Below are 21898 nucleotides of genomic sequence, written 5' to 3'. Positions count from 1 at the left end.
CAATGGCAGTCGTCAATGAGTCCCCTCACATCTATTCAAACTCTGAGCTCAGACTTTTCTGGGAGATACTATAGGTGGATTTATGGAACAACTATAACTTTTTCCTGTTCACACGTGTGTCTGGGTAGTTTTCATGAATGTGTGTAGTTAAACTGGAGATACAGAGTAGCCTATATATGCGTATATTATCCAATTAAATTGTAATAGCCCTAACCTCATATTCATTGTTGGAGTATGAGCCTCACTTATGGTAAGCATAGCATATGGTACTCTACTCTTCCTGACACCTCCTGCATATTCCCCCTCCAGGCATTCAGACAGGACACAGAGGCCTGGGTGCAGTAGTGTGGAGCTAGAAACCAACTGGTACAATAACTCCACTGTGTCCTTCTTTGAATAACCACGGTGGATTCAAACCCACAACCTCCGTGGTGGTGGGCGGGGACAATTTATTTTAGGCATTTAAGCAAGGTAAACACGAGGTGATGAAATGGCTATTTTATTTTTATGTCTGTTCCTAAGATCTGACCTTTTTCCTGACTCGTTTCATTAGAATGGTGCAAGACCACAGTCTGAGCTTCCTATTTACCAAATCAATGGCCCCACAATTTCTCCATTTACTCCATCTTTTGCTAAAAGTCGCTAAAAATCTGAAAAACGCAACATTGTGCAGGAACCTTTATTCTCCATTTCCAATATTTCCTGTATTGTTTCCCATATAGAGTGTCGCAGTCCCGCCCCCTTTCAGAACGACGAGTGGCCCAGGAAATTATTCTCCATTAATTTTCTCCATAGGCTTTTAAAAAAGTATTTATATAAAGACGGTTACGCCGCGGATTCAGCCAACTCGGATCGTGACAAATCATGACACCAAACACAATATTTTGTGCCAATCAAATAATTTGAAAGAAGAAAATAAAGGCAGGATACAACACTATTTGTTTTGTTTTTATTCTTACTAATTATTTGATCGGCCCAAAACATTGTAATTATTGTCATGATTTGTCACGATCCGAGTTGGCTTTGTCTGCGGCGTAACCGTCTTTAAATAAATACTTTTTGAAAAGCCTATGGAGAAAATGAATGTAGAATCATTTCCTGGGCCACTGAAAGGGGGCGGGACTGCGACGCTCTATTGCGTTGAGGATATCCTCGAGTTAGGCTCATTATGTCTCATTGATTTTAGCTGCCCACCACAATTAAAATTCGGCATTCATTTTTAAGGCTGTGATTAAAATCATGAAAAACATTGCTGCTTTCCACAAACGGCGTTTGCAGCGTCCCTCCCATTCTAAAAAGATTCTCATCTTTCTCACAGAACTCCACACCCCTTCAAAGGAAAAGAAACATTTTCTGAATTAGCTTTTTCGACCGCAGAAATGCTCCGCTTGCATTGCCTTCTGTAAAGATAACAGTAGTGATCAGTCATTACCAAGGTGCCAAGGCACCTTGGGGCTCTGTGCTGCTCTCTTTTTCATTTTTATTTTTTTACTATAAAAAAAAAAAGCAGATGTCTTTTTTTTATAATCTAGTGTTGTTCCTTTCCCTCTCCTCTTGCTGCCACCGTAGTTGCTCAGTGGAGTATATCAGAGCCCCTCTGCACCCACCCCTGCCCCGCCTCGACACAGAGCCTGACCGCTCTGCTGGGAGATAAAGCTGATATCTTCATATGGCCTCTCTCTGCCTCACCCGGCAGGGCTTTCCTCTAAGGGAAACATTCATTTGTTTTACGCACCCTTGCATGCATGCACGCACACACACACACACACACACACACACACACACACACACACACACACACACACACACACACACACACACACACACACACACACACACACACACACACGCGCACATGCACACGCACACAAATCCTTGCACACTCTCTTTCTCTCCAGCGCTAAGAGGAAACAATTGCATTTCCAATTCTAATGGCTACGCAGACCTCAGCATGACTGGTGGGAAGGCTCTTACAGGGGTTGTTATCTCCCTTCATCTCTTCTCGGCTCTCAGGTGGATCATTAGCATAGAGTCGAGGCTCTATGCACAGAGCAGCGTGAGGTAACATTTGAGAAATGGAGGGTTTTCCTGGGACTAAAATTGTTGTTTTTTTTATGGATGAAAAGGTTACAGATTCAAACGGAAGCTTTAGGGTTTACTTTAAATCACTGCAAGAAAAAAGGAAAAATAAAAGCTAAATTGGCTCATTTATAAAATTGCCATTCTAAAATATTGAGGTCCTCAACTATAGTAGTGTGTGTGTGTGTGTGTGTGTGTGTGTGTGTGTGTGTGTGTGTGTGTGTGTGTGTGTGTGTGTGAGGCTGCTGGATTAACTTACTGTAGCACACTGGACATAATTTCTTCTTCAGTGCTTAACCACTTAAATCCTATATATTTCATCATACTATACATGATGAATAGCGAAAAATAGTTTTTTTTTTATCCCAGGAACCCATTGCTTTCACCCAGTGTCAATAGTGTAATCCTGGGCGCTACACTCCCTCTGCTAACCTGGGGAGAGCAACTCCTCATGCTTCCTTCTGTGCATGAGGAGTCCAAGCTCCCCCGGTTGGATGCAGTGCGTGGAGGAACACGATATTCCAACCAGCTCCATCAGGTGCCCCGGCTGGCCAGGGGGCACCTGTCAAACCCAGGACATTCTGGCTGTGAGGCGACGGCGATACTGAGTCCGACTGTGCCACACCATGTTGTTTTGTTTTGCTTTATTATTTTTTTTCTTGAAAATGTTGGTTAATTGTGGAAAACGTTCGATGGTCTTTTAATTGAATGTTTCCACGTGTCTGCCTAATGTGTTTTCAGTGCCACGCATTGTTTATAATATAGTTATAATAATGATGATAATATACAGATAAAAGAAGAAGCAATGCGTGAGTCTGTGAATATGGAAAACCGTAAATGGGTGCTCTTTGGAGAGGGTTTTCAGTTTCAGGACAATAGTTATATTCTATAGTTATAATAGTTATATAACGTTGACCAACGCCTCCGGGTGAAACGGGTTGGTCTTGGTCAGCTGCGTTTTTCAACCCTTATAATATGTTCTACTTGAACTGAACGGAGCTGTCTTGGACCTTTTTTAAGTTCTCCATCTTTTTTTCCCCCCACTGTGATATCTACAAAGGAATTGAACTTATTACTCTTGTCCTATAGTTGTTATAATACACAGTAGTAGTTGTGTATTGTACACTGTGAGAGTTTACACAATGCTGAATTGAAAACACCATAAAAACCCCTTTACATGAACGGACGGAACTTCTTTGCCATGCACCACAAATCGCGCTGTGCTTTTTGCCTCATTTGGAGTGTTTATGTCGAGTGTTGTGTCCTGCAGCGAGTGGTGACTGGTGTTGCTATGAGAAGTGCCGGGGTTCGATACTGCAATGATCCGTCTGCAGCCAGAGGGGAATTTCACTATCACTTAACACACTTTAATTTGCAGTCCGTGTCCCTTCTGTCCACTGCTGCCATTGATCCGTGTGTCTCTCTTCGTGTGTGTTTGTGTGTGTGTGTGTCTCTCTTCGTGTGTGTTTGTGTGCGTGTGTGTGTCTGTGTGTGTGTGTACCTGTATGTGTGCGCACAGAATTTCTGCAGTAGAGCTGCTCTGGAAGCGCAGGGCTCCTGTCTGACCAACAAAACAAGTTACAACAAGATCAGGTGCAGCCATTGATCCATATGTCTCATGTCTCTCTCTCTTTGTGGGTGTGGTTGTGGGGGTGTGTGTGTGTGTGTGTACGTGTGTACGTGGGTGTATGGGTGGGTGTGTGTGTGTGGGTATGGGTGGGTGTGTGTGTGTATGTGTCGGTGTGGGTGTGTACGTGTGTTTCTGTGCACAGAATTTCTGCAGTCGAGCTGCTCTGGAAGCACAGGGCTCCTGTCTGAACAACAAGTACTCAGAAGGTTACCCGGGGAGAAGGTGAGTGCCCCTACTTACACACAAGTATGTTTTGCACTCCGTCTGTCCGTCCGTCCGTCCGTGTGTGTGTGTGTGTGTGTGTGTGTGTGTGTGTCTGTCCGTGTACAGCTAATCTCCGGCACTGTCGGACCGGTTGATGCCAAACTTTGCACACACACGGATGCAAATGACGATCCTCTGCCCCAAATGTTCCAGTTTTGCAAAACGCATTTCTTTATATTAGTCGTACACATCTTTTCCATACATCACGCAAATTGGAAATATGGGCAATCGGACAGATCTGATTGCCCATATTATTCCATCACGATTGGCTAAGATTGCCTATCAAAGTTTGCAGGATTGGTCCATTTTGAACAAAATGCCTCAAATCATGGAAGCAGAGTGCAATTTGAGGGAAATTTTGCATGCACATTCCTAAAAGGCAGAGGAATAAATCCCACCCTTTTCACATTGGCCTGTTATAGTGCCACCAGCAGGTGCCAGGTGCACTTTTGCAAAACATATTTTTGGAACAAAATGCCTCAAATCATGACTTTGAATGTCGAATTGAGAAATACACCCGCTCTGGCGGGGGTATTTCTCATGTCATTATAACGTGCTTAAAAACACTTTTCTTCTACAACTTGTAGAGGATAACATTAATAGTTGTTAACTCAATGTCTGCCAACGACCTAATTGACCTCTTTTTTAGCAACTCCCACAGCGCCAACGACGTCTTTATCGTCTTTTTCAGACGGGTATAACATTGGACCAAAAAAAAATGAAAATTTAAATTAAATAAAAAAATGTATAGAGACTGGCGCTTAGGGACTTTTTGGCACTTCTTAAAAGCGATGGATGAGTTAATGACGTGATGTGACGTAATATTAGTGTCAACATTAACAGAAAATCATGTGCATTATGTCTGTTCACAAATTCGGGAAATTATGTTTGATTTATACAACAAATTAATAAACACCCAAACCAGTCTAGTCTCTCTTAGTCTCTCTCTCTGTTGATGGCTTTGACTGGTCGCAGATTTTTATATAGCTCTCTACTCCCCCTAGTGGACATAATATCTACATTGTGAAATGCGCAGATCACGCAAACCTCAACAAAAAGAATAGGACAATACCATTGGCCCTTCAACTGTAGCCTGGTGGAAACCTGTGCTCCAATGAGCACTTTTTCTTTCTGCAATAATCACAGACGTGTTCTAATGCGTCTCTCATTTGGCATTATTTAGGATTTGTGGAATTTAGGCTCATATTAAATCCCATGGAGTTGCTGTATTTTGTGTTTTGTTCATTGTTGTGTTTTCGTCACCTACTCTATTGCTTTGCTCTAATGTAATGACATCAAAGAATGATGAAATTGGATGGACCACAGCCATCTGTCGTCTGCCACCTGCTGAAATACATTGTATTGCACTGTTTTCTCCTCTTCATCCACTTCCTCTTTAGAAATGTCCCACTGATTTTCACTTCAGTTGATTAAAAAGTTGGTTAATGTTATTGATGTTGTTTTTCTGCGTCGATTACCGGTAATTAGATCTCTGCAATACATTGTTAACGCTAGTGGTAGTCAAGTTCAAGTTCAACTTGTAGGTCTGCTATTTTTGAAAATTCGTAAAAATGCGGCGCAAATCTTTGAATATATTCTTTCAGAAGACCTTTTTTTTTTTATTTCGACGTCGGGTCTAAAAGGGTTAAGTAAAAAATGTTATACCAATACTTACGTAAATTCTGAATTCGGCACTTTTACTTGTAACGGAGTAGTGTTCCATTGCAGTATTGATGCTTCTACAAGACAATCTCATACTTTTCCCCTGCCAGGTACTATGGCGGTGCCGAGGTGGTGGATCAGATCGAGCTGCTGTGCCAGAAGAGAGCGCTGGACGCCTTTGATCTGGACCCCAGCCTGTGGGGGGTCAACGTCCAGCCGTACTCGGGCTCTCCGGCCAACTTCGCCGCCTACACGGCCGTGCTCAACCCCCACGACCGCCTCATGGGCCTGGACCTGCCCGACGGAGGACAGTCAGTACACGCCTTACTTGCATGTATCTCATCATTGTTGTTTAACTTTAGCTGTTGAAAAATAGCAGATCTACAAGCTCATGGCGCAGAACCGAGTGCCGCGCCATGAGCTTGTAGATCTGCTATTTTCTGAAAAAAATCGTGAAAATGCGACTCAAATCTTTGCTTCTGGGTGGTCCGTGTATACACATAATTTTGGGGGACCTTGACATGAAAAAGTATGAGAATTAACTACTAAGTTATTCTGAAAAATGACATGATTTAGAAGACATTAAGACAGGTCTTAATGGGTTAATTCACTCAATCTTCCACTCGGTACCTCTTCACTACTACAACTACAGCTAAATATTGTTCTTCTGCATCTTTACTGCCTACACGGCCGTGCTCAACCCCCACGACCGCCTGGCCCTGCCAGACGGAGGCCAGTCAGTACTGCATACTTGATACGTGTCTCTCTATCCTCCCCCCCACTCTTGTTATTAATTCACTCTTTCAGTCACCCCTCTACTCTCTAATTCACTCAAAATCTTCCACTCGGTGTACCTCTTCAGTCTTCACTACTGCAACTACAACTAAATATTGCTCTTTGGCACTGAGGAGAATTTTGTATTTTTTTCTTTCGTTTCTCAACCGTTTAAATTTCAAGGACCCCCAGTTTGCATTAGGTCACGGACCGCAAGATTTTTTATTTCCGGCCGGGGGGGTTGGATTATTTTTTTGCCCCTGTCTGTCCGTCGGTCTGTTTGTGCGCAGCTGATTTCGGGTACTGCTGGACCCATCACCGTAAAACTTTACACACACACACACACACACACACACACACACACACACACACACACACACACACACTTTCAATTCTGACCATAAGGCAGGGGTCGGCAACTGGCTGCCACCTGCATAGCGGCGCTCCCAGACCCCAGCTGCTGCCAATCAATCCCGTAATGACAGCCCAGTTTATGCTGTCGTGTCCTGAATTTAGCCGAAGTACAATAAATTCATTTTTCACAATAATGTTAATTGAAAAAACAGTGTGCTTACAGTTTATTATGCCACTACACAACTACACAGTCTGTTGCTAAACATACTTGCCGACCCGTGCCATAAGGGGGTGTCACTTGTGCAAACAGTCGAACAAACTCTTATTTCTCATCACAGCTTCGTCATGTCCTGACGGTAGGAAACCTGGAGCGCACTACAAAAATGGAGAAATTACTAGATTTCTAGTCTTACAGAATATGTTTTGATCATGTACACTACAGTACAGTTTGTATTATGTTTCAGTCATGAAAGCAATTAAGCATGTAGACTCATTGACTTGTTGCATACTGTCTTCCCAGTCTGACCCATGGGTTCATGTCTGAAGTAAGGAGGATCTCAGCGTCGTCCATCTATTTTGAGTCCATGCCCTACAAACTCAATGTAAGTAGAGACCTCTGCAGTTATATCCACATACTTCTAGTTGACTCTTTGAATGCGGTGGTCAAAGGTGTTTGTATTTGTGTATATTGGGTAACGTGGTTATGGCTATGAGTCCAGTCATAACTTGTAGCTGCAACATACATATAATACAGTAATATATTTGAATCTGTATAGTGCCGTATGTTAACACTATATAACTAACGCAACTGCGGTGATTGGGGGTGGACTATATCTGCTCTTCTATTGAGAAGTATCAGCTAGGGCCACTACTGATTGATTGACGAGAAGTATTTTAGAAAACTGAAATGGAAATAACTCAACTTCCCAAACGTGCTCTCTGTTCTATAGCTCAACAGGAAAGAAAACGTTGCGGCTTGTACTGGGGATCTGGATTAGAAACCCGAAAGTTACAGATTGCAGCATTTTAAAGTCCATCTTAATGTTTGTTTTTTTTCCTGCTTTATCTGCGATACAACTGCAGGCACCCAAATTGGACATTACAATGCTAGAATGTATAAATGTAGACGGGCAGGAGGAGTATATCATGGTCACATTGGTATGCTTTTTCTGTGATTTACAATGTAGCTGATAACATCTGTACTATCCCACTGCTGTGAACCTCGCTCGTTCCGTACTCCATTCTAGTGAGAAGAATGGAGTGATAGTGTGTGATAATATATTGTGTAGTTCCATCATTGCCATATCTGTTGGTTTATCGTGGCTTTAAAAGTATCCTCACTCCTTATGCGTTCTGTCAGAGATGAACATGCCATGTCGTTAAGTGACCAGTAGCGTTGTTCATCCTCTCGCTGTTTGTTATAGTGTGTGTGTATACATTTGGCTTCGGCAGTAAATAGTACTGATAGTTTGAAGCAGCAATTATCATGAGGAAAGGAATTATTCTCCATGTTGGCATCATTAAGACAGAAGAAACTGCTAAGTAAAGTGTGAACATTGTTAATTAGTTGCATGTTGTCAGTGTTGCACATGACAGCACACAGGGATTCCTTTGCTGGCCTTGCAAACTTGAGTCCTCAGTACATTGAATGCCTTTGTCTTATTAAAGGACAGAGACTACAATTTATTTTCTTTTTTCACCCCCTCTTTTCTTTTTTTGGGAAGATCTACTGGTGTTTGAGATAGTTCTGTTGTCTTGGTTACATTCACTAGTCTTGTTTGAGTGTTATCCAATGCATTTGAAAAAATACCTTCAATGTATGCAGTGGTTTGGAAAGCAGAATCAGATAAATAAGATGTACATACTGTAAAACTATACATTTATTGTTTTGCTGCAGTGGGCCAGTCTGGGCCCCACAGCGACCGCAGTAAGGCTGGGCATTTCTCAAGTCATTCTCACAGAATTCCGTGAGTTTGCCATGGTGTTTTCTTTGGTTGTGCAGGTAGGTTGTTGGTAGTAGTAGTTGTGGTGGTAGTAGCTGATCGATGCCCTGGAGAGAGTGCACGTGTCCAGGCTCACTGATGGATGGGCGGGCAGGACCCCTCTGCGAGAGAGATAATGGGAAATCGACAGGCCGGCCAGCACCGGCGGCTCCCCTCTCACAATGAGCACTGTGATGGAGTGAGGGGCCGCACAGAGATGGGAGATTATTTGCTTGTCTAAATAAAAGCTTTCCTGCTCCTCCCTCGCTAGCTTTTTGGCTCTTCTAGGCTAGGGTCTCTGTGTCTACTCGTTCTCCATCCTTCCTTCCTCTCTCCCCCTCTCTCTCTCTCTCTCTCTCTCTCTCGCATCTATCTTTCTTTCCTATTCTCTCCGTCACTGTCTCTCTCGCTCTCTCTCTCTCTGTCATCTCTCCAACCCGTCTTTCTCTGTCTCTGGTCTCTCAGTGTGAGAGTGTGTTTCACACATATTCTCTCTCTCTGCAGCCTGAGACGGGGGTGTCGAAAGAAAATTCCCATCTTGTGCCAAAGGCAAAAGGCACGACACAGGCAAATGGAATGAGCAGCCTGATGCCAGCTCATGTGACACGTGTAGCAAATCCACTCACTGAGCAGTGAACTGCTCCACGATGTTCTTTTTCTCTTTTTTCTTTTTTAAAGATTGTGCTTTCTAAAGAGAAGAGTCACGACAAATTCTCCTCCCATATCATCTGATCAATTAGAAGAGGCTCGTTTGAACTGGTGTTTTATGCACTAATGACATTTGCGCCAACTGTTTCTCCTCGATCAGTTTGTTGGAAAATCAAGTCCCTTGTTCCCCAAATGACATTTTTAAGATGGCTGAGACGGATAGTTTGTCTTTTTCGTATTTTTCTGTCCACACTCTGCTTTCAGGGAATGTTCACCAGATGTTATTGACACTCTAACCCCTCCTCCCAAACTATCTCTCTCTCTCTTTCTCATTGTCTCTGTCTCTCAACCCATCCTCTCTCTCTCTCTCTCTCTCTCTCTAGCCCGCAACAGGACTCATTGACTATGACCGAATGGAGATGACTGCCAGGCTGTTCCGGCCCAAACTCATCATTGCCGGCACCAGTGCATACGCCCGCCTCATTGACTACGCCCGCATCAAGAAGGTGCATAGGGCCGCTTTATTTAATGCTCACCCAACCTTCACCCTCTCCCTCTGTCAAACTCTTTCTCTCTCTCTCTCTCTCTCTCTCTCTCTCTCTCTCTCCCACACACATACACACACAGACACAGACTTTTTCTTCTCATTTCCTCTTTCCTCTCTGGACATTAGGAAGTTCGGACATCCCCTTTCTCTGTATTTAAAAGTCAGCCAGCCGTAACCACAGCACTGTCTCACACACACACACACACACACACACACACACACACACACACACACACACCTGCTCCCTCGCTGTTGGTTGCAGCTCAGCCAGCACCATTTTCTGTAGTTACCACTTGTGATTTGCGTGACAGTATGGAACGCAGTGTCAGCTCTCACCGCTGTTCACTTTGTGTTTCATTCACAAAGTGTGTTAATGTTTTCACACATTCTCACACTTGGGTCTTCCAAAATTCTGGAACGGTTGCACGTCATACATGCATGCGCTCTGACACAGAATACACACTCACTCATTCGCTCAACCTCACACTCTATTTCTGACACAGAATACACACTCACTCACTCGCTCAACCTCACACTCTATTTTCACACGAGGCAAATTCACACACACTTTTTCCCCCCGACTGACAAAAACACCCAGACACAAAATGGTCTAATACACACACACACACACACACACACACACAAACAATGGTGACTTTTCACCTCACAGCACACCTCTCTCTTTTAGAATGCACAAGAGGCCCATTTATCTGTTTGCGCCGTATCCACCCACTGAATGTCCACTCAGTCCATGACTGGCCCTCACTGAGTTCCACTTTAACCAGTATAGTATCAGATGGAGAGTTGCCTTGTCGAGAGAGCCGCGTGTTTATTAACTACTCGCAGCTACTCAGCCTGAAGAGCCACCATATTATCTCTCTGTCTCTGTGGAACTGTTCACTGTTTTATGGGGCAGCCTGCGTGAACAGGCGGCCACCAAGGTTATGAGGGTTACAACGCCTAAGAGTACCACACTATTTTTCTCCTTTTCTTATGCTCATCTCTGTCTCTCTCCCGAACTCATTTCCATCGTCAGCATTTACGTTCATAACCTTGCATTCTGAAGTCCCTCCAGAAACCCTCCTGTCTCCCTGAATTCCAATCTAATAATAAAGATGTGCTGATCCAGTTTAGATATGAAAAGGACAGGAGATTGTCACGATAATGCACATTAATTGGGACTCTAAAATGATTGCCTATCGCTCTGATCATTTGCCAGCGAGTCATTTGCATGTTAGCGAGCTATTTATTGTTTGAGCCCCACTCAATAAAAACTGGCAGGGAGCAGTGCAGGTTTATTGAATATGCCATAATGTTTCAGGCCCTCTGAAATAAATACTAGTGAAGAGTATAATTACACCAGCCTGCCACTGTTGTGTCCGGTCCTCTGCCCATTTGAAAACATACAGTGCTTCTTGTGACTGAAGTTAATACTATTTATTAAAATCGCTTTAAGGATGTTCTGCAGAAAGTGTGACTGTTTTCCTTCCCCTCATACATATAAGTCCATATGCAGTCTCTCACTTTCACCATATATAAAATGTACTGTGAATAAATAAATGCAAAACAAGAGTTATAATCCAGATCCTTTTCTTCTTCACTCTTCAGTTGTGCGACGAGGTGAAGGCCTACATGCTGTCGGACATGGCCCACATCAGCGGCCTGGTGGCAGGCAAGGCCATCCCCTCTCCCTTCGACCACTCTGACCTGGTCACCACCACCACTCACAAGTCCCTCCGAGGAGCCAGGTACAGTGGAGATTATTGGGAGGAGGAGCCAGGTACAGTGGAGATTATTGGGAGGAGGAGCCAGGTACAGTGGAGATTATTGGGAGGAGGAGCCAGGTACAGTGGAGATTATTGGGAGGAGGAGCCAGGTACAGTGGAGATTATAGGGAGGAGGAGCCAGGTACAGTGGAGATTATTGGGAGGAGGAGCCAGGTACAGTGGGGACTAGAGGGAGGAGGAGCCAGGTACAGTGGAGACTAGAGGGAGGAGGAGCCAGGTACAGTGGGGACTAGAGGGAGGAGGAGCCAGGTACAGTGGGGACTAGAGGGAGGAGGAGCCAGGTACAGTGGAGATTATTGGGAGGAGGAGCCAGGTACAGTGGAGATTATTGGGAGGAGGGGCCAGGTACAGTGGAGACTAGAGGGAGGAGGAGCCAGGTACAGTGGAGATTATTGGGAGGAGGAGCCAGGTACAGTGGAGACTAGAGGGAGGAGGAGCCAGGTACAGTGGAGACTAGAGGGAGGAGGAGCCAGGTACAGTGGGGACTAGAGGGAGGAGGAGCCAGGTACAGTGGGGACTAGAGGGAGGAGGAGCCAGGTACAGTGGGGACTAGAGGGAGGAGGAGCCAGGTACAGTGGGGACTAGAGGGAGGAGGAGCCAGGTACAGTGGGGACTAGAGGGAGGAGGAGCCAGGTACAGTGGGGACTAGAGGGAGGAGGAGCCAGGTACAGTGGGGACTAGAGGGAGGAGGAGCCAGGTACAGTGGGGACTAGATTAAACAGGATGTTTATCCCAGTGTTAGCTATCAGCATTACCATCAATAACCGTCCTAAATGCAGCATAAAGCATCAATAATTAATCCATATGCATTAAATGTACAGTACTTTGGCTTTGACACCTCATTTAAGAGCCTGATGGAAGAGGGCACAATGATCAAAATGGTCTGTACTCTGTACCCGCACCTGCATCTGCTTAGCGCCCACAACATGTTGTTGGTATTATCAAACCCTGAATAGGTCTCATGCGGCTGCAGATTAACCTTTTTGTGGCAGTGTGCCTCAGGTGTGCATTCTTAAAGAGATTAATAGTGGAAGAAAACTCAGAGCTGCACGCCGACCTTTGTTCACAGCATGCAACTCTCTGTGATTGCTGCCGACGCCCTTTTTGTGGTTGTAAAACATTGTACTAATACTGAAAACTTTATGTATGTATGTTTTAGTGCACTTCTATTAATTTGCTCCATTTTTAAGAGCATGGCCATATTCTGATTAATGTGATATATCAATTTTCTGTATCTGTCAGAGAAGTGGGATATTGATTTATTATACTTTTTATATTATAGTGCAGTCCAGAGCGTGACAATTGCTTGGCACACTGCTTTGCAGCGTTTTCAGGAACCGTACGTGTCATGGCTGCTTGCAGTGTTCTCGAAGATCACTCATCCGATCGGCTTCACACTTGACCCACTCCACTCCCTTTGGGGCTTAACAATACACCGAGTGTGAAGTCAATGGGATGAGCGGTTCTAAAGATGTACAAAGGACAGGCATACAGCATACATACAGGGTTTCGGTGAATCTAAAGATAGATGGCAGGATAAAAATAGCGTTGTCAGAAATATTCAGTTGACTCTTTCACTGACTGCCTGTATCATGATTATCACAATGCTCCGTATTATTGGAAATCAGCCCGGACCTACAAGGGACTATCCTTTGTGTTATGCATAGAGGTGCATGAGTGACATTGGCTACCCAATATGCACCGCGTTTCATGGTGGTCTCACTTTTTATACTTTTATGTGACGTTGTATAATCTGAGTTAATTCATGAAAAGAAAACACAAAAAGTTGGAAAATGGATATTGGAGATGGGATGTTTCTGCCCGACAACGGCGATATACTTGATCAGTAGGATTCTCTTGTTTTGTGTCGTGTCCTTCAGAGCCGGCCTCATCTTCTACCGTAAGGGTGTTCGCTCTGTGGATAAGAAGGGCAAGGAGATCATGTATGACCTGGAGGACAAGATCAACTTCGCCGTCTTCCCCTCCCTGCAGGGCGGCCCTCACAACCACGCCATCGCCGGTGTGGCCGTGGCACTTAAACAGGTCAGGCAAAACACTTGTCGACGTTGGTGACAAACTTGTATTGGCCATTTGTACCCGGTGAAAGACATTGATTTCATCGAGGTAAAATGTAGACTAAAGATTTCTGGTGGTCATTCTGGCAGCAATGGGTATAGTAGTATATTCTTTCTTTGGTTGAAATGAGACAATTAGATTCAAGGTCTTGTCCCCATTGGAAACCAAATTAGCTGAAGCTGCTTAGTAGAAATTCCGTAGCATTCAAGGATTGTGGAAGAGAATTGGTCTGGTTTGAGAGATTATTACGGTAAAAAGTCTTAGCGTTGAAATATTACAATTTGAGAACAACACCTTTTGAAAAATCTAAATAGAAAGCTGGCTCTTAATTTGAACTGTACTAACGATTACTGTTGAACTCAAACGTTGTGTGTTTGTGTGTGTATCCAGGCTCAGTCTCCCATGTTTAGAGAGTATATTGGCCAGGTAATGAAGAATTCCAAGACTATGGCTACAGCTCTGCTCAGCAAAGGCTACACACTTGTCTCAGGTAATAATAAAACTAAACTACATGTTCAAGATTCCCAAGCACATCTCTGCAAAATATTATTTCATTTAATCTATCAAATTGATTAATTAGATTAACTGTTGCCTCTCTCTAATTTCAACTGATATTCAACCGTTCCTGGAACCTGCCAATTACTTGGGTTGTGAGCAAGTGGCTGAATGTGCTAAATCTTGTACTGTGTGTACAGTATTCTGTATAATGTACTGTAATACACAAGCCTCAGCTGTTTTTCGGACCTATAGCCTCCAGGACAATGCAGGCCAATTTATACTCTACACCCTGTCTATCAGTCCCTCGTCTGATGTGGTTGAGAATTAGACAAACAATCTTGTGCAGTTTTGTGACGAGTCAGACTTTTGCTCTGTGAATTCACCCGGTTCAATAATTGGTGGCATGTACAGTGGTGGGTTATTTTCTCTCGCTCCAGTGTGACACTGTCACTGAGCGAGACAACTTCATGTATTTTTGTATTCTATGTTGTTTCCCTATGGAGAATATTGGGGGGCAAGTAACATTCCTGCTGGAAAAACAAAACAAAAAACTGATTGAATAAATAAGTCTCTTTTATAGGTTATTTCTCTCCCTGAAAACATTGCGTTCATATATTATGAACTCATCTTACATTGATTTTATTTGGACTTTTTCTCCTGGATTCGATCCCAGTACCAGTGATTTTGAAGAAGTTGAAGTGAAAACAGTCCAATAGCAAAAAGGATTACCTTCATTAGCTTCATTTTGAACTCAAAACCCATCCAGGGTTAATTCAACACAAACCTTCATTTGGAGACATTTGGGGCCATCACCTGACTGCATTTTAGAGTAAGGTTTAGCATTCTAAAGGTCCATGATTTGGAAAATAAAAACTCATTCTCAACCATGCTGGACCAGTTATCACTCTACTCTCTACTCTACTATTTTTATTTTAAAGAGAAAGCTAGATCTGTCCGCTAAGTACAGTTTGAATATTTCAGGTGGGACAGACACCCATCTGGTTTTGGTGGACCTGCGGCCTAAGGGCATCGACGGAGCGCGGGCCGAGAGGGTGCTGGAGTTGGTCTCCATCACTGCCAACAAGAACACCTGCCCTGGGGACAAGAGTGCCCTAACTCCTGGAGGCCTGAGGCTAGGTACTGTATGAGGACCATCTCTACATAATACCATATGTGGCTGCAGGGACGGATTAAGACTCGCCGATTAAGACTCCCTTGGGCCCAGTTGCCTTTTTGGGGCAGTGCTTCCCAAACTTCTTAGCTCAAAGACCCAAAAGAGACATTGTATGTCTCCCAGGGACCCAAGCCAGTGAAAGTAGCCGTAGCATCTGCTATTCTTTCACTAAGGTCGCCTTCACACCAGAAAGCTTTACTGCGAATACTGCTGCACATTGTCGGAAAGTGCACTGGTGGGAAAGGTGGGAAGCCTCTTTCGAATGATTGATTCGATTCGGTGCAGGTGGGAGTTGGAGACGGAGAAGGGAGAATATTTTACATTTCATCTGACCATTATTATGGTCAGATGAGCACATTAATCAATTGCTTAAGGCAACACAAAAACACTGCAGTGTACATAATATTCTGTCTGTGCGTAAACATGGAGGGCTGTCACTGTGTGCAGGGATCCAAGTGCTGGAGACTTATGCATACTTAAGCATGATCTATAAACTGTATAGCATGGCATATGCATAGTAGCCTACTCATTTTATATGATCATGGGATAGCCTAATAATCTATAGGAGTACAGATTGTAAACTAATTAACGATAATTTTGCGCTCCCGTCTCCATGTGCCCAAACTAACAGTACGCACGCACGCTATTCAACTATTACTAGAAGCATAATTTTAACACCATAGATGACACTGTGTAGTTTATGAATTGAATACATTGATAAAGTTCTCTGCTGCGTTTCCAATTGCTGCGGATGACAGCGCAGTGTGAACGCAGCAAATTAAATATGCAAGAATCCCAACTTCTCCGCCCATTCGCATCGAGTCTACCGAAGTATTAGGTGTGAATGCCTAATTCTTTGACATAATTCTCAAAAGGAATTTCGTTGATCTTATTATTTGTGAAATTATTCTGAAAGATATGTTCGAGAGGTTCGAAGAAATTGGTAAAAAAATATATATATATACACACACACACACACACACACACACACACACACTGTGTGTGTATATATATATATATATATATATTTTTTAATCCTTTGAATTTTATGTATGAAGAAAAAGGGATATTTGATTGCAACCCATGAAAATGAGTCCACATTCCACAAAAGGGTTCCAACTTCCGAACCACTGTTTAGGAAACACCTTTTTAGAGAGGCCCCACTTCCACCACCCCCACCACCACAACACAAAGGGGTGACTAGGAACCATGTATGTACCCTCGAAAGTTTAGGTGTTTAAAATCATTTGGAAAAACAACAAAAATAAACTACAGAAGTGGGGTCTGGATGGTCTAGGTCTACATGTTATGTTCATTCACTATACTTTACCTGTATTTAACTACAGTCGTGGTAGGTCATAACTGCCTAATTTTTGATACTTTCCATTAGTACTTCTTACCCTCTCAAGATATAGATATGGATACATTATATAAAGAGACGTCATACACGGTTAAACCAGATCGCACTGAGCTGATCATCATTAATTAATTAGTGTTTGGTTTACTCACTTGTTCTTCCAATAAGTTGTACTTTAGTCTCTAGTTGCTTTGAAGACGGGGCCCTTATTAGATTATTTTCTTTCTTTTTCTTTTTTGACCCAAAATGTGGATGCAGCTATTTTTGTGAGCAGCCAATCAATCCACAAGCACGTAGCAGATCTGCACACATGGAGAGTTTGTTGGGGGCTACACACTCATAGTTCAGGAAGTTCACAGCTCTCAAATCACACATTTCTTAGCATTCTAAAGTAAGAATCACTGATGACTGATTGGGCAAAATGAAAGAAAAGTAAACGTAGAAGTTTTATATGTGCACTTCTACCTTTTTAGTATTTTCTTTTTGTATCACACACCGTGTGATACATGTACCACACACCGACTCTCATGTGTCGAATTAGGCAGTGGATGTTTTATGGATTGAGAAAATAGAAACTTATTATTATTATTTTATCATAGCTGTACACACAAACACACGCTCTTTTTCCCTTCTTTTTTTTTCTTTTCTTTTCTTTTTGGGTGGGAACATGCCAACTTACTTCCAGGCGTTCCTGTACTGTGTTCTCTTTTCCAGGCGCCCCAGCCTTGACCTCCAGACAGTTCAAAGAAGCGGACTTCCTCCAGGTGGTGGAGTTCATGGACGAGGGCTTCCAAATTGCCCTGGACGTCAAGAAGAAAACCGGCAAGTGTGGGGGAGGGGGAAGAATGTTATTATTGTTATCAGCGTAGGCTGGTTGGCAAACGCAATCAATATACATCTACGGCCCTTTTCATCTTTTAATAAAGTACATATTGTTGTTCTGACCACACGCAGCATTCTGAAGGTGTCAATAAAATAAAGTAAAAAAATAATCTACACCTTATGCTACCGTATACCTCAGGTATACGTATACCGTATACCTGAAGGTGTCAATAAAATAAATAAAGTAAAAATGATCTACACCTTATGCTACCGTATACCTCGCCTCAAGGCATGTTTACCTTATCCCATTTTGGGCGGGCATTATGTTATAATTTAGCTATTGAAAAATAGCAGATCTACAAGCTCATAGCGCGCCACCGAGTGGCACGCTACGAGCTTGTAGGTCTGCTATTTTTGAAAAATCGTGAAAATATTTATTTCAGAAAACTGGTGGATTTAGAAGATTATAAAACACAGGAAGTTAAAGCCCTGCTTTCTCCAACTCTCTTTTCTGTCTCTCTTTCTCTCTCTCTATCTGAACCTCCCTTGCTCTTCTCTTCTTCCTGTGTCCTCCTCCACAGGTAAGCTCGCGGACTTTAAGAACTTCCTGCTTCAAGACCCAGAGACCGTGTCTCGGATCGATGACCTGAAGCATCGCGTGGAGACCTTCGCCAGGCCGTTCCCCATGCCGGGCTTCCACGACCACTAGGACTGGGCCAAAACGAATCGTAGCGGAGGTGTGGCCAGGGGCAGCGACACGTCAGACAGCTGGGTAGAAGATAATGAGGTGGTGGTGGTGGTGGTGATTGTGGACGGACACCAGTCAGTATGGATAACTCTGGAGATGATCACAGACTTTGTTTCCTCCTCCGTGTAACCTGCCAAGAGAAGAGTATTTCCTTGTGAAGTCATCCAGTTACATTATACATTGTCTGAGCCTGGCCTTTAAACGAGAGACGGGTTGAGATAAAACAGCGTCATTTCAGAGTAATTCCTCTTTATCGTTCGTGCAAGTTTTCATGTAAAGATCCACTTGTCCTTGCACTGCTTCTTTAACATAGTGTCAAAAATGTAACATCTCAGTCGGAAAGATTAATCAAATGACAATGAACGTGCTTTCAGAGTTCCACGTGAAGCCCTTTGCTGTCAAGGACTGTGACTTGATGATTTTATTATTAGACGCAGAAGAGTCTTAATGCTGTTGGGCAACAATCTTAACTAACGTGACTTATGTAGATGACTATGCTCACATTGAGAAGTGAATATGTGTCAAACCCTGTAACATTGTGACATTTTCTGTATTTAACCTGATAAATGATAAAGAAATGGAGTGGTGTTCCGTAAAGCAGCATTGGTAATAGCCCATTAACCGAGGGAAGCAAATATATAATTTGACGTTACGTTTTTAATTTCAGTATTGGGCATAGATGGTATAGGGGTAAAGTATTGAATTTATGCCAGTTAATCTAACTGAGAAAGCAGAATATACAATGACACATTTTAGTCAGTGAAAAGGTTGTCTTAATTATTTTAATGGTACTTTCTATGTATTTCAAAATATATATACATTATTAAAATGGAGGTGTTCAAGTTAGAGATTGGAAGTGTGAAAAGTACCACTCAACCCCAACTTTGCTTTGTCTTCTTACGTACCATAGATTTGATATTTGCAAACCAGTATTTCGGTATTTTGTTACCGTGTCCGTTTTTACAGATAAATAAATATATATATATATATATATATATATATATATAAATAGAAAAATCATGCTGTATTTCATGACCTTTTAGATATGTTTACAAAGAGTACAAACTTTGTACTTTGTTCTTTTTATACGTAATTATTTCTCTAAGTCTTAAACTTCCATTCTCTAAGTCTTAAAGCTGTCATTAGTTTTATTTTGAGAGAAATTAACGAATTGAAATGAACGTATTAGAGGTGCTCCGATCAGGGTTTTTTGGGGACTGTTCCCGATCACCGATTGTTTTTCTCAGGATTGTGCGTGGGAAATTTGAAATTTTGAATATTTCCAAAAGTATTATATGTCAAAACTGTTCCTGTATGTGTTGGGAGGAAGGGGAGAATGTTAAAGCCTGTCACAAAGATTCAAAACGATATTATACTACCGGTATATCTGATTGACTTTCATATCACTTAAATGGTATAAAAGATCGGTTTCTCCAGATCGGATAAATTGCCGATCACCGATCGAGTCCTTTTGGAGTGAAAATCGATCGGAGCATCTCTAGAACGTATCCCTGCATGTCCGTTTAATTGTCAAATATTTCAGTTTTCATTTCATATCACAGTATTTTTTTTAACATGATATTTATGTCCACTGTTCACACAATCGGGGGCATTTTGATTCTTGTCATCACTGCATCAGTGAAGGAACAAGCTTATTCAATCCCTTTGTCCAGTGGTTCTCAGAATGGGGTCCAGGGGTCCTTGAGAGGGTTTCAGGGGGTCCCCAGCAAAATAAGTTAATATGGCATTAAAAACAGTCTAACCACTTTAACCCATACACTACTTTGGCTATTTGAAAATAAAAATAAAAATAAAACATTTGAATATTAATTTTGTGAAACATTGTAATGCTAAAATGAACACAAATTTTGCATGGGGGTCCCTGGCACAACATCTTTACTGATTGGGGGGGGGGCTGCTGCAGAATACATGCAGTATCAATTTGGGGGCCCCTTGACATAGAAAATGTTTGAGAACCACTGGTGTAGTCAAACAGGCCTTGCCGCACAGCACAATGAAGGAACAGGGAGAGGACTATGGCATGTTGCCTATCTTAAGTGTGTTTCACATCTGCACAGTTTTGAAAACTTTAATTTTACAGAACATTTTTATAGAGATTAATCCTAATAAAAATAAATATATGCAGTAATTAAAATTCTTAAGTGTGTCGTGTCATTTCTATAATTATTCGTACCGTACACTGTGGACAACTATAAAGGTTAAATACATTTTCTACACTTTACCCACTGCACTCTGATTAAACTACTTAGTATGCTTGTATTATAACCTTGGTTGCCTACTTGCATTATGCTTGGTTAGTTTGCCACATACTGCATGTCTTGTACAGCTTCTTGAACATTGTCATGTCAGATTACATACAACAGTAGCATAATATACTTAAGGAATGAATAATGGACTCACTCTATGACCTGAATTCTGTGTATTTTTGCTGATTATTTTTAATGGCCCCCATTGTCCGATCTACATATAAATGATTGATCATTTTGGACCATGGGCTATATTTCATCATTTTTGAGGATTTGAAAAAAATGAAAAAGAATATCCGCAATTTCCGCAATATCCGCAATTTCCATTTCCACAATTTCCACAATTACCATTTCCACAATTTCCGCAATTTCCGCAATTCCGCAATTTGACAAAAACGATGGGTTACAGCCCATGTTTTTTGAAATTTTGGAAAAAGAAGTTAGCCTCGTTTCTCATCATTTTGGACCATGGGCTACAGCCCATATCGTACGGCATACTATAGCGCGCCGTTTTTCATCATTTTTGAGGATTTGAAATGTCCAGTGGCTTCAACCAGGTCTCACCAAGGAATCGACTTTAATTTGGAACATTTTTGGTTCATTTTGGCATAGACATGGACATTGCAGCATATGTTAGCATTAGCTGCAATGGGTTCTTCTCATTATTGCGAACGCAGTGATTGCGAACCCAGTGAGCACTTACTATGAGACCTAGCAGATCATGTCTGTCTGTCTGTGTGTGTGTCTGTCCCGCTATCCAAATATGGAGTGTGTTGCATCAGCAATCACTCAGCTCCATATATGGCCACAAAAGGGGCCAGGTCCACTCAGCTCCATATATGGGCACAAAATGTGAAAATTTTGTAATATGAGCCAGATTGTAGATTGGCTATTTTAGTATTTTTCTTGTTTTATTTATTTAACTGTCTAGGCCTATTCACATGCAATGAACTCAAGTGTCACAAAGCAAAGCAACACGAAAAGCGATGGTAATAGTACTATTAGCCATCAGCCTTCTGCTGACCTATATGGGGTGCGAGGCCCTGCATTGCTCAATAACCTGCTTTGATGACACTTTTGTCCTTTTGTATGTTTAAATCAAATGTCAAATTATAGTTCAAAGACACCAAGAAGATAGTCTGTGATTACAATATCAATTTAAAATGTATTACCCATTTCTTGTTTCCTGTTTTCCACTTTATTGTGATTTTAAATGATCCTTCACCTGA

General features: G+C 42.3%; 1 protein-coding gene across 1 annotated transcript in view; it reads left to right on the top strand.

Annotated features, from left to right (window-relative positions):
• LOC308329058 (serine hydroxymethyltransferase, mitochondrial-like) overlaps nt 1-20557 on the top strand; it is a 32280-nt gene extending 11723 nt beyond the window's left edge. The window contains exons 3-12 of the mRNA XM_080783241.1: nt 3852-3931; nt 5746-5946; nt 7284-7365; nt 9777-9899; nt 11549-11688; nt 13608-13770; nt 14194-14293; nt 15283-15438; nt 17547-17654; nt 18236-20557. Of these exons, the coding sequence (XP_080639367.1) occupies nt 3852-3931; nt 5746-5946; nt 7284-7365; nt 9777-9899; nt 11549-11688; nt 13608-13770; nt 14194-14293; nt 15283-15438; nt 17547-17654; nt 18236-18363 (1281 nt within the window). The 3' untranslated portion in view covers nt 18364-20557. The remainder of the gene's footprint in view (nt 1-3851; nt 3932-5745; nt 5947-7283; nt 7366-9776; nt 9900-11548; nt 11689-13607; nt 13771-14193; nt 14294-15282; nt 15439-17546; nt 17655-18235) is intronic.
• Nucleotides 20558-21898: the final 1341 nt, after the last annotated feature.

Source organism: Protomyctophum bolini, assembly GCF_963924005.1.
Source record: "Protomyctophum bolini genome assembly, chromosome: 2".
NCBI classification, from domain to species: domain Eukaryota; kingdom Metazoa; phylum Chordata; class Actinopteri; order Myctophiformes; family Myctophidae; genus Protomyctophum; species Protomyctophum bolini.
The sequence above is the reverse complement of the archived record's forward strand: the minus strand, read 5'-3'. Positions and strand labels throughout refer to the sequence as shown.